Source organism: Geospiza fortis, unplaced genomic scaffold, assembly GCF_000277835.1.
Source record: "Geospiza fortis unplaced genomic scaffold, GeoFor_1.0 scaffold425, whole genome shotgun sequence".
In the NCBI taxonomy this organism is placed as follows: Eukaryota; Metazoa; Chordata; class Aves; order Passeriformes; family Thraupidae; genus Geospiza; species Geospiza fortis.
Window position 1 is genome coordinate 3016698 of NW_005054387.1, and position 13341 is coordinate 3030038.

Consider the following 13341-nt stretch of genomic DNA (forward strand, 5'->3'; position numbering starts at 1 on the left):
ACAGACCGGAGTTCGGCTGTCGGTTCCCCCGGCGGGAGGCAGCGAGGGACGGGGCACAGCACCGCGCGGGTGGGCCCAGCTTTTCCTTTCCCTTCCCTTTTCACTTCCCCTTTTCCCCCCCTCTCCTTTTTTCTCCCTCAGATCTAGCCAGCGAGGCTGCACGCCCTGCAACCGGGTTTGATGCAGCACATCAAACGATGTTTTGCAAAATGCAGGCAGCGACAACTCGGGTGCTTAGGAAACGACCTCAATTTCTCTCCTGCAGGAGACGGGGGGAAGAGTTCTTGGCAGTAACTTTCATATGCAGAGACGCGACAACTTGCTTTCTGCCAAAGGAGAAGAGAAGCAGCTGCCTTTCAGTGCTGTTTAATCTTTAGCTCCATCGCCCCTCGAGAAAAGGAAGAAAGGAAGTTATTTACAGCGAAAGTCTTGTCGTTTGGCTGCTGGGAATCACAGTGCGAGGGGAAGTTAATACGGTTTTCCACTGGGGAGAGCCGGGGGCAGCTCGATCCCACCCTGCCCTGCCCATCCCGGACCGGCATTCTCCAGCCCTGACACCCAGCGAGCAGCGCGGGCGAACAACCAAGGAGCCTTGGATTGGAAGCAAGCTCAGTTTTGTGTTTCCATAGGAATGCATGACATCTCGGCACGGAGGAACACGATATACCAGCCTTAAGTCATCTGCTATGGGTGCCACATGCCCAGCAAGGAGGCACAAGTGAGCTGGCAGGGGAAGATGTGAGTTTAAACACAACTACTTGTTAATGACATCTACTCAAGAGCAAAAAATACCAAGGCATCAACTGCAGAGCTGCCCCTGTGATCTGGCAGCAGAGCTGGAAGCCAAAAGCTTCATCAGCTTTATTTCCAATTATTAACTAAAAGTTTCAGAGAACCAGAGAGAGGTTGAAAAAAACCAACACTGTGTGATGGCAGCTGCTTCAGGTCTTGATAGGAGACTTGACATGAACAAGAAGAGATTTGTCTGGAAGGCCTTGACCATCTCCACTTCAGGGATGGGCAGAGAAAAGGGCAAAGCAGTGGAATTTGTGATTCTGCAAGTTTTGGTAGGGTATTGTTTGGTTGCAATAATTTAAGCAATGTCATCCTATATAGCCAGGAGCGCAGCTCTGGTAATGGTGCCTCACAGCTGTAAAGAAAATGCAGTGCCAGCTTGCTGCAATGCCAAGAAAAGTCATTTTGTTAGGCAGAAATGAAGTCAGTTGCAAGAAGCAATGGAAAAATCAGGACTAAGAAATGGAGGGTAACTCAATCCTTCCAGAGGTCAAGAGACTGGCAAGAACCTCATATTCAGTAGTAACACATACCGCACATTCGCAGACTGAAAAACAAGCTCAGAACTTCTGTTCTATTCTAATTAATAACTTAAGGGCTTTATTCAAGCATTGTAGAAGACTAAATGTACTTAGATACTGTCCAGACACGTCAGATTTCTTACACTTAACTACCATTACAAGGCAAGCCCTTAAAACCTGTTGAAAACAAGTGCAGTGATTAACTACAAGCAGCTACTCATAGCATATGGATAATAGATTTGTAAATGAATTAGTCCTGGATTAATACAATCATGCACTGCATCTCCATATGCCAGGGAACCTGGTGATGACAGAAATCACCCATTTGTTTTCTTTTCAAGCCTTTAGAGAACAGAAACAGGAAATCCTCAAATAAATTCGTATCTTGAAATCTGCACTAATAAAAGCTATTTGAACTTGGGTTTGTTGCCATAAAGACTGAAAACCCAGCCTGAAAGTGGCACTGCTTACAGGTACGTGTTAGTGAGATTAGCATTTCAGTTCCCACTGTCCATTTGTGGAGACTCAAGAGAATCATTAAGATTGGAAAAGACCTCCAAGATCAAATCAAATCTTTGACCCATCTCCACGTTGTCAACTGGACAACAGCAATAAATAAATGCTGTGTTATTTTAATACTTTGCTTTTAACATCAAACTTAAGGAACAACTCTATTTCTTTGTCAAAGTTGCTCCTATGTTTAGACACGAGTAAAAGTTTAGACTCAGTAAATTGATCTCTCAGCATGCAGGAGCAAGGAGCAGGCAGAAAGAAAGGGATGCACGAGATGGAGTTTAGGCAGCAAGTCACAAGACAGCCAAGAAACTGCTCCTGGCTGGGAGCAGGTGCACTCTGCTGGGACAAATACACAAAGAATTTAAAGTGCACAAAATTGCAGTGATGACAGGTAGCAGCCTAAATCACCGCCGTGCTGCAGCAGAGCATGTGAGCAGAGCCATTAATCACTGCATGACAAGAGGCAAATACGCCTGTCTGGGGTCTCAAGTGCTGCCCAGCCCAGGGCACCAAATGACACTTTGCTGCAGGGCAAAGGGCACTGCTTGTCTGAGTTCTGCTCAGCATTTCCCACTCCCCAGGAGGCCCCAGGACCAGCGGGGCAGGCAGCAAACCCCGCAAGGCACCGTGACACCACAAGCCTGAGGGGCAGCAGGATCCCATTTAACCTTTGAACACCACAAACTAATAAACTGGAGTTATATACTGCACGTGAGACACGCTGTAAAAACAGCCATCCCCAAACCTTTGCTACAATAAGGCAACAACTAGAACCAGTTATGGAAGCACAATGGAAAAAAAAACCCCAAAGACTGTGAGGAATATCTGAGCAAGCACTTCGGGAGTGGGGAGCAGAGGGAATGCTACCGGAGCTGCCTCTGGAAAGAAGTTTCAAGGGCTGGAAGGAGAACATGCATGCACAAATCTCTCATATTGACTTGTAGTGTTCAGTCTGGCAGACGAGGCTGACAACATATTGTTTATTCATACAGTCATCATTTTCCCCAGTGTCTGCATTGCAAAACTCCACAACCACAGCAGCCTGCACGGTACCTTCAGCTGTTTCACTTTCCTGGTGCATTTCAGCAGTTTTTGATCTCACACAGAGTAATCCTGTGTCCTACACAGGACCAGCACTTGCTAATGGGCTTCTCCTAGCCCAGCCCAGGCCCTGGTGCACAGGTCAGGCTTGGCAGTGGCATGCCCAGATTTGACACTTGCAGGAGGCATGCTCAGAGCTGGACACCCGGTCGTGTCAGTGCACATAGTCCACATGCAAACAGGGTATTCATCAAGCTTCTGTTTCCATCCAAGATCAACAGCTTCAGGCTGAATTGCTGCTTCTTGTCAGACCACACAAAGGTGTGGGTGTCATCGTGTTCCACCCACTCCTATCCCACAGGGGCTTGCTGAGTGTCTGCTCACGTGTTAACATGATTAAATCTACAGCATGATTGTCTTATTAGGCATCTTCAATTTTTAGTCTACACTAAGGGGGACCCGATGACCTCTTTTCATTTTATGGTGCACCTACCGATGAGATTTTCTCTGGTCCCCTCAGTTCTCTCTTTCTGAAGAACCCAAATGAACACAATATACTGTCATAGTCTAACTCCAGTGGGTGTCAAGGGTTGGGCATTATTAAGCCTGTTTGGACTGAAGTCCAGGTACTCTCTGCAAAAGCAAGGAATGTTCTGTTCCTACAAACATGGAAAGTACTACAGTTGTAACACTGGTCACGTTCAAGGTAAAGGGGACAGTGAGAGGCTGTCACACATAGGAATTTTGCCCTCAATCATTATTATCAGTATCACAGAAGAGACAATGCAGAAACCAGCCCCATGTTTTCAGGAGATTATGAAAAAAAACTCGTGAAGCTGCTGTGACAAACAAACCTCCCCCTCACCCCCAGCACATCCTCTCCCTGCCGAGTGATGTGCCACGGCCGTGTCTGCTCAGCCACCTTTAGTGCACATGTGGAAAGTTTATTCTGTGCTGCTCAACAGCTGCTTCCGGTGATATTTACGAAAAGTCACCGAGTTTTGAAAACAACACGTCCCTGCCCACAGCCGAGCAGGGGAGTCTCGCACAGGCACCGCCGGGGAGCAGAGGTAGCAAGTTCATTTCCGTGCGCAGAGGTGGGGCCAAGTCCTTTTTTGTTCTCACCGGCAGCTACACTCAGTCTTTGTCCACAAAGGCAGCTGTGTCTGCACCAGCTCTGGTGGGAAAAGGGTCCTAAGGGGTAGCCTTGAAAAATTAGCTGCCACACTGAGCTCTTTGAGGGTCAAAGGACCTGATGACCCTGCATTTTTGGTGGAAATCCATCCTTTTACTGTGAGGATATGTGGCTTTAAGCACTGAACAGAGTCGACAGATGAGTGTGAGTGGATTAAGGGTCCAAATAGATGATTTATTTGGGAAGAGCCTTAAATTAGGGCAGCAAACCTGTAAATAGGTAGAGACCGACTGGCTGAGAGCAGCACTCATCTCCTACTGCTGCCTCCACACCTCGGAGGAGAAGCTGATCTGTCAGAGGCCTTCTGGATGGTTCTGGCATGGGAGACAAAACCTTCTGCATTCTGCAGCCCAATTTATCAGGAAAACATGAACGATTTCAGTAGCAGCCATCATAAACAAGCCAATGCACGCAGGGCAGGAGATAGAGTACAGCAGAGACACAAAGCTTTCCCAGTGATAACAGACATACCACCCACCAAGGCAGGGCTCACACACACCAGCTGGATTACACACAGCCAGGGGAACTTAACCAAGTAATTATAAAGGAGCCCATATCTAGTTAAAACAAAACCAAACCAAACAAAAACCAAAAAAGAAAAAAGAAAAAAAAAAGGCAGGGGGAGGCACAGACAGGGAAAGCACGCAAAACTGTACTTTAATCCTGAAGAACCAGTCAGAACAGGAAGCCACATTCTAAATTTGGTTATTTAAGCTGTCAAAGAGTATTTCTGTTTCCAGTTCTTGAGCAAAGAAATCAGCCAAGTACAGGGGTAGGGAGATAAGCATCACTGAAAGAACAAACCCCTGCTTTTAAAGCCCTTTGGTCAGCTGCCCATCGTGATCGATGATTAGGCTACCTAGTTGAGAATTCAACACCTATTTTGCAATATTATCAGTTCATTAAGCCCTTCCCTCACCAGCCCGACATCCAATCACTGTACAGTTTATTTATCATTAAATCTTCGAGGGTCTGACACAGAGAGGTCAATGCTCAATTACACCTTTTTTACAGAACCTGAAGCTAAGATGACTGAAGGGACCCGAGTAGGAAAAGGGACACAAGCAGTAATGCCTGCTCCGAACAAGCAACACCAGTGTAGGTAATGTATTATTTCAGTGACCTGTGGAGAAGAAAGATCTAAATCCTCCCAACTGTCAAACCATCCACTCACCCAATTTTATAAAGAAATGTTTCTCATGCAAAGGCACCAAAGAGCTGAACGGCAATTAGTTCAGAAACCCTGGCTCAGATTATCAAAATACATTTAAGTGTCTGAAATCCATGAAATGCTGAAAACTCTGAAGATTCATGTTTAACTTTGAAGTCTTGTGAAGGTGTCTCACCAGGAAAGGGAATTTCAGAGTTTCTATTCTAAAGGAATAGAAATCCTTTAGCTTAGAGCACCTGGTTCATGCTCAGGAGGAGACAGAAGCACGTATGGAATCCTTAAGGCACCTCCTGGCCAGCCCCTCCTCTGTGGCCCTCTGAAGGAGCACAAGTGTGTGGAAGCAGCTGTTCTGGACCCTGGACCCTTTTGGTAGCTGAAGGATCTGACCCACCTTCATTCCTTTTACTTCCCAGCTTGTCCTTGCCCTGTTCCTCATTCTCCTCCGTTCACACACTTAGAATGACAAATTCAAAACCACTTTTCATATGCATTCAGATTTTGAGCTAGCTCCCTGTGTTTACCTGGTAATTTGGCAGTGCAACGATATTACTCTGCTTGATCCTTCAGCCTGAAGATCACACCTGAAATCATCTCACACATTATTGTGATCCACAGGTATGTCATCAGACTGGACTGAACACGTTGCAACCACAAACACAGACCTTGCAGTGAACCAGCCCTGCAGATACCTGTTACTAATCTAATAAACCCAAATTCTACTGCCAGTTCAATACCTTTGCTCACAGTTTGGTGATAAAAGAACTGGTATTCAAAAATGATGGCCACTGTAATGAATCTGGCCCACAGAACTTTTTCTGGTGGTCAGCAGAGCTGGCAAATGACCAGAACTGTTTTTTATCTCAGCATTACACTCTCCCCAAGCAGCTGTAGTAAATGCCAGAGAGAGGCTGAGCTGTCACTGAAAGGAAAGACAGAAAGATGAATTCAGGAAACACATTCTAAAGATAAGGTTCATACTACAAGAGCTTAGTAATCTCCAGCATGGATAAACACACATTTTCCTGTACAGCACACACAGAGCCCCATCTTACTCAAGATGGAGTTAACAAACTGTCTTGCACACCCAATAAAGATCCAGCTACTGTTCAAGTACCAACAGAGTAATTGTTTGGCAGCTGCAGCAGCAAGCAAAGGCAGCACAAGGAAGGTTTAGTTGCCAGAACTCTCAGCACACGGCTTTTGGAAGTGTCTCTTGTAACACCAGAGAGGTTTTAGGGATAACCAGGAGGGGCAGGAGCCTGCCACAGGAGCACCAAATGGTGATGACACACATCTCCAAAAGCCACAGCAGTCACAGGATGCTGCAGATCCCCACAGCTCAGTGTGGAGTGTGAATGAGCCTTTGGAAGTGCGGTCAGTTCAGTACCACACGATCACCCCCCATTTCTCACAGGGACTAACACATATTGTACAAAAGGTCTCAGTTTAAAAATCAAACACCTTGCCGTACAGTTTATTGAGCTGCTGCCATGCAGAAGAAAGCACACACACCTATTCCACTTACTCTTTGAAAAGCAATTTTTATATTGCTATAAACCATCAGCTCCTGCATCAGACTGTGGTCTCCTACTCCTAAAACAAAGGTATTTACTCACAGCTTGAGACCTTGAGGCAACTTGGCACATCCAACTGTTATCATGGCAATAATCTGATTTGCTTTCCTTCCCAGTTCACTCCTGGAAGGAACTATTTTGACTAAAAAAAAACAAACCAGAAGGTAACCATCCATGTGCTGCAGAAGGTGTGGGGTTATTTTTCTTTTTAAATTAAAATTTAACACCACACTCTTGCCTCCGCTTGAAGAGGGGAGGACAAGGACTTTCTGAGAACATTTTCAGGTAACAAGTTTCAGATTTCAAGCAGGATGTAATCACTTTCTGTGGCATCTGAAGGGAACGACAGGCTCCTCAGCTTTACCTGAGCAAATGGACTTTAGTCTGACCCACTGCCAGGCCAGAAAAGTTCAAAGAATCCCTGTGAAGTCCCTGGCAGCCTCACTAGGCAATACGGCTCACTCAGTTTTATATGCTCAGTTACTGAGCAGCCTTAAATGCTGCATTTCAGCAACCAGAGCAGTTTCAAGGCACACAGAAGTGGTAAAATCATTATGATGTGGAAATAGAGGTACCATTGAAACATAAAACCCAAAAAAGCAAGAGGCAGATTCTGACAGCAAATCCAATGCAGCTGCAGCACCGCTGCTGCCCTGGGTCCAGAGATGTCATTTGTCAGCAAAACAAAGATGCTGAATCCTTGCAACCTTGGCACAGAGCACACAGAACCTGAATGTCAATACCTCAGCGGGTGTAAACACAACTCACAGCTCAATACATTGCGTTTTAGGTAAATTTTAACAACCTCGGGATGCTGCAGAGAGCTCGTTAACACAGATGCTCCATTAAGAGTGTATTCAGTGTGGCAGCAGCATGTCTGGGGACAGGAGGTCTGTGCAGGCCAGTTTAGCTCCACAGCCTCCAGACAGCCTAATAAAAATGTCAGAACATAGCTATGAAGGTAATAAATGTAATAAATAGATTGTTCAGGACATCTGCTTATGCAGCACTGTCTTGGTTCCACTAGCCAAGAGTGACAGGGACTGGCTTGATCAGAGCAAGAACCTGGATCTGTGTCAGGGCTTTGGGGATCTCACCAAAAACTGCACGAATGGCCACTGCTACAGCTGGACACAGAGTAAGGCTTGGGTGTGAGAAAAAATATTGCAGCAGCCAAGCTGGTTTCACCTATTTGTTCAGCTTCAGGTATTGGCAGCATTAACGTGCTGGGGTTTTTAATAATGGATAGAAATATTCGTAGAAGTCAGATCTATGTTCACTATACTCAAGTACTTTCCTCAGTAGAAAAACAAATCATTCATCTTTGCATCAACACAAAAGACTTCGACAGGAAATGCCATTTCAAGCACCTTCCAAGGATTACTGCAGAGCATGCAGGAACTCTCTTTCTGCACTCTGACAGCTCTTTCCATCTTTTGGACAAAAGTTTAAGAAGATTCTGCTAATTCCCAAAGCAGAAAGCTCCTCAGTCCATGATGGTGCTGTCGAGTGCAGACTTGTCAGGTCATTTGAATGCTCTGTAGAGCAGGTTTATGTTTAAACAGCATTTTCACACAGTTCTCCCTTCTCTGTGAGACCCAGTCCAGGCAATCACAGGCCTCTGTGGTGTTAGATTAAAAGAGCACAGGTCAGCAAACAGACAGCTCATTTTGTTTAACTATGGTGATCACCTACAAGTTTAAGCTTCTGTTTGTAATTTATTTCTCTGCCTCTTTGGAGGACATTTTAGTCTGCTGCTCTTCATAGTCTCTGCTCAACAAACACTGTCCCTGCTGCTGTCCTGCTGCCAGGCTTTCCTGAATGCTCCCCTCACCTCAGTATAGATCCCATACCTCATCAGGGAGGAAAGATAAACAGCAGAAACCTAACACAAGCAGCTATCTAGATTTTGCTAACCACAGGATTAGCAGTGCTGTTGAGCTGGATCTGAGACAGCAATCCCCAGGCTCTGCAGAGATGTGGGGACACAGGAATGGAAATGAAGGCTCTGCCCAATGATTGTCAAGACTGAGCACTGCAAAAATCTTCTGACACCAAACAAGTCCATGTGCTTATGCTTAGGTCTCCACCAACTCCCTTGCAAGCATTAACACCTTTGTGCACTAAGATCATATTTAATAACCTTTGAAAAGTTATTTTATTTATGCACACACACATTTAGTCCTACCACAGCAGTACTCCTGGCTCCAGTGTCCAGTTACCAGGATGAGTTTGGACACGCCTGATGCCTGACACACTGAGGTAGCACAGGAACACATTTTCCATGACCACAGGAGACAAAAGGTCTCCTCACCAGAAAAATTTTACAAACAGCAAAAAAAAATCCCACCCCAAACACTGACCACTGCCTGGAGCTGCAGCCAGGTCACCTGAATGAAGCCTCAGGAGGACTGGGCCCTGCCCAGGCAGGCAGTGAGGAATGTCAGGCTACTGCAGAGCACTACCTGAGTGACACTGCAACTGGAAACACTTTTCCTTTTAAGCCAAACTCAGTTTGTAGCCTTTTTACTGCCTGGATTTTTAATAGCTGCTTCTTGCTATGTTCTTGTGAAAACTGGGGATTAGATATACTCAGGAACTGTTTATGGACATCTGCTGCTCCTCCACAGCAGGACTCCAGGTTCACTACTTACCCCATTTGACTCTATTATTTTTATCCTACTGTAATCAAACACATTTAACACCCACCCCCTTGTTTTTCCCCAGAAGGAGTTTGGTTTTAGTTAGCTCTGTGACCCCAGTAACAGGAGGCACAGAGCTCAGATCACCACATCAACAGCAGGTTGTCATTTCCTACCCCAGGAAGTTATTTCAAATATATTAAAAAAATGCTCATTTCAGACCTAACCTACAATGGTTGCTAAGTGCCCACAACAATTAAATACCTCCCATCCCTTCCAATATATTATGTATACTGAGATCAAGTCATGAGCTGGTCTTGTGACTGCTGGAAGGCCAAGAGTAAAATGAAAAATTGGAGTTTAGCTGAGTTCAATTTGAGCCTTCGGGAATTGTGCTTTCCAGCTTTCCTCTCACTCATGAAAGCTGTAAAATGAAGAAATTCAGCAATTTTTAAATCATCATTTAGGGCTAGAAGACTGAAGTAAACACGGCAGTCACCTTCCCTGAGCCACAGAATCACAGAACTACAGTGAAATCATGGGAATGTGCAACCAGGACAGCTTTTTCTTTTGCAGATTTATCCAAGTTGGCCCCAAAACACAAAGCCCAGTCTCATTCAAGTATTTTAAATGCTAGATATTATGGCTTCTGTTGCTACCTACTCACACAAACACCATTAAGCAAAGAACTGTAACAGCCAGAGAGCTCATAAAGGGAGAACCATTTCACCTTCACTTCCCCTTTACTCCCTCTGGAGGGAATCTGAAGCCTTTCACAAAATCTGGCTGCAACATTTTAAGCCAAGAAAGTGTTCCTGCCATTGGAGAAGTCACCTGATATATACAATTTTTGCTTTTATTAGGTTCAGCTGAAATAATTTTTTTGACGGCTTAGAGGAAAGGAGATAAAGCTTACAACACCCCAAGAAGTCCTACCCTGCAGACTATACCTACATTGTAAAAATCACCATTACTTGTCACTATTCAATCAGCTGAGTTTCAGTGTTTCTTTTTTAGCAAATAATATTTACCAAAAAAAGTTATTTCTGAAGCAACTGAAATCAGCCTTTACAAGGGGTGAATGCCTCCCTGCAAACCAATCCCAATTAAAAAAAAATCCCTGCAAATTCTCAGTATCTCCTAATTTTGGAACTTAATTTGACTACCTGCATCAGCAGCACATATCCACAAATCCTGAATATGCTATTTAAGCAGCAGGTGCCTGTATGGACCAGGATCACCCTAGATGGCAACAAGGACTTTTTAACCAGAGAACAAGAGTTTATTGGTCTGGTTATGCCTCTCAGAATACTCTGCTGAGAAGCAACACAGGACACTGGAGGGAGCTACAGAAACAGCACTTTGGAGAATATATTCACTGACATCTTTGCCAACTCTTCCCTATATCTATTTTTTAGTGTGCAGCCTGACTTTTCCCATTTCCTGCTGCAGCAAACCCTTTACTAGAACCCATTTTTCAGTAAGGCTCATTAAAGATGGTTGTGCAACATCAACAACAGGCAGAAAGTGATGTGTGTTAGCAGGACGTGCCAGAGGAACAGCAAGAGCCCTGTGGAACTTTGCACACAGCCAGGCATCCCCGAGGACTCCTGTGACAATCTTACCTTCTGGGCTGGGACCGGCATTCTTCTTCCCCGCTGTCTGCCTCCTGCATACATAATGAAAGGAGAAAAAAACATTAATATCTTTTAATACATGCAGAAAGCAAAGGCTTGCATTTCACTGGTTTGATTGTGTAAGGCAAGGGGAACTCTCCCTGTTCCTGCATGCAGCTGTCACTAGAGAGGAACTCACTTTCTGCTCAGCTGTCACTTCATGTTCTCTCAAAAGCCTTTTAAAAACTCAGTGTTACAAGACTTTTTGCCCCTGCAGGATTTTGCATGCTTTTGCATGGACTTCCAGTGACCCCTGCCAAATATGGCAGGCCAAGAGCCAAACACATAGTTCACTTCTGGGCAAAAATCTCTGAGTTTTTATTACCTTTTTGGAGATCATATTAATTCATAGTCCAGTCAGCAGTCAAGTGTAAAAATCCACAAAACCAGCACGTAATAAACCTGACAAATCAGACTGAGTGAGCACAGATATGACCAGAAAGAAGAAATTTGACATATTATGCTGCTTTAGATGAGATATTAATATGCACAAACTGTAATGTGCTGTGGAATTTTACTAGGCCTACCTACTACAGCCCAAAGCAATACCTCAGCAGAGAGATCCCAGCAATTAATTCTGCTTCACAGTACATTTATATACACCCTGCCAGGCACTGGAGATAGGGTACAGGATCTGTTATATCAGTGAGAACTTACTATGTTTGTGCAGGTCCACAGGGAAAAAGCATTTTAAAACATACCAAGGGTTTTGTCAGGGCAAGAGCATCCCATGAAAACCAGAGTTCAGACAGAGAAAGGAAAAAGATAATTTTGTTTTTGGTTGATGTGGGCTTCCCTCCTGCACGTCTCCATTGGCAATCCTGCCAGAACATAAGTTCCAATTGAGTTCCCTGTGGGTTTACAAGAAGTTGACTTGGGGGAGCAAGAGAAAGAGGTCAAAAGGGAGGGGAAGATGTTTCATTACATATAGAATTGCTAAAGACATGATGGGGTTTTTGAATAAAAAGTGTGTATTTAGGTAGAGAACAAGTTCCTCAAACTCCACAGTAAGGCAAAACAACTGAAAGAGCCCTTGAAATCTTGTTTGTACTGCTCAGGAACTCAAGCTATGCAAACATTTTTAGTATTATAATGAACAGCCATTTCTACCTGCCAAGAAAAATCCTTGTCACAGCAATTGGCAAGCTTGGTGTGCCATAGCCATAAGTCCCACAAATGACAGGAGAAGATCCTGAAATACGTAGATCATTATCTTAGCTCCCCTCAAAATTCAACCTTAAGGAGCTCAGTGTGGAGGAGGCCAGACATGGCCCAATTAATCACCATCTGTCTCTGCTGAAACTCTTACATCTCTTTGATACCAGACATAAATGTAGCAGGTTTGTGTGAGGAGCACATTCCCTCAGAATATAACTGACTACAAAAACAGAACTGTAGACAAGTGTGATTTGAGCAAGAAACCCATTGCCAATACCTGGGATGCTGTCTGGAACCAAACTAACCTTCAGCAGCCTCCTCCTCATCAGCAACTCTGACCAGCCTGCAGCCAACTCCTTCCCTAGACCTCATGTTTTGTCCTGGATTTACAGAGAGGTCAGATTCAGGTATCTGAACCACCTTCTGCAAATGCATCCATGTGTGACTGTGTTCACAGGGGTCTTAGGATGAGGGAAGAGACAAGGATCTGACTCCATGTTTCAGAAGGCTTGATTTAGTATTTTATTATATATATTAAAACTATACTAAAAGAATAGAAGAAAGGGTTTCATCAGAAGGCTAGCTAAGAATAGAAAAAGAAAGAATGAATAACAAAGGCTTGTGGCTCGGACAGACAGTCTGGACAGTCGGACTGTGATTGGCCATTAATTAGAAACAACTCTATGAGACCAATCACAGATGCACCTGTTGCATTCCACAGCAGCAGATAACCATTGTTTACATTTTGTTCCTGAGGCCTCTCAGCTTCTGAGGAGAAAGAATCCTAAGGAAAGGATTTTTCATAAAAGATGTCTGTGACATCCATGGATACAGGGCTCAAAGAAGATGCAGCCAATGCTCCTGTATTTCCCATATTCCACTCCAGGTGGCTGCTGCAGTGCTGCGGTCGCTGTGAAATCCTGCAGGCACAGAACATCCCCAGGTGCCCGTGGGAGCGCAGGCGGCTGCAGTGGCGGCTCCTCCCGCTAGAGGGGAGGGCAGGACAGCGCTGGGCCCGCTCAGGTGCCGCTCCGAGGGGACACACACGGCTG

The 13341-nt window shown here is 44.8% G+C and overlaps 1 protein-coding gene across 1 annotated transcript in view; it reads right to left on the reverse strand.

Annotated features, from left to right (window-relative positions):
- Window positions 1–13341, reverse strand: part of SSH2 (slingshot protein phosphatase 2) — a 79592-nt gene that overhangs the window by 50760 nt on the left and 15491 nt on the right. The window contains 1 exon segment of the mRNA XM_031060637.1: window positions 11081–11124. Coding sequence (XP_030916497.1) covers window positions 11081–11124 — 44 coding nt within the window.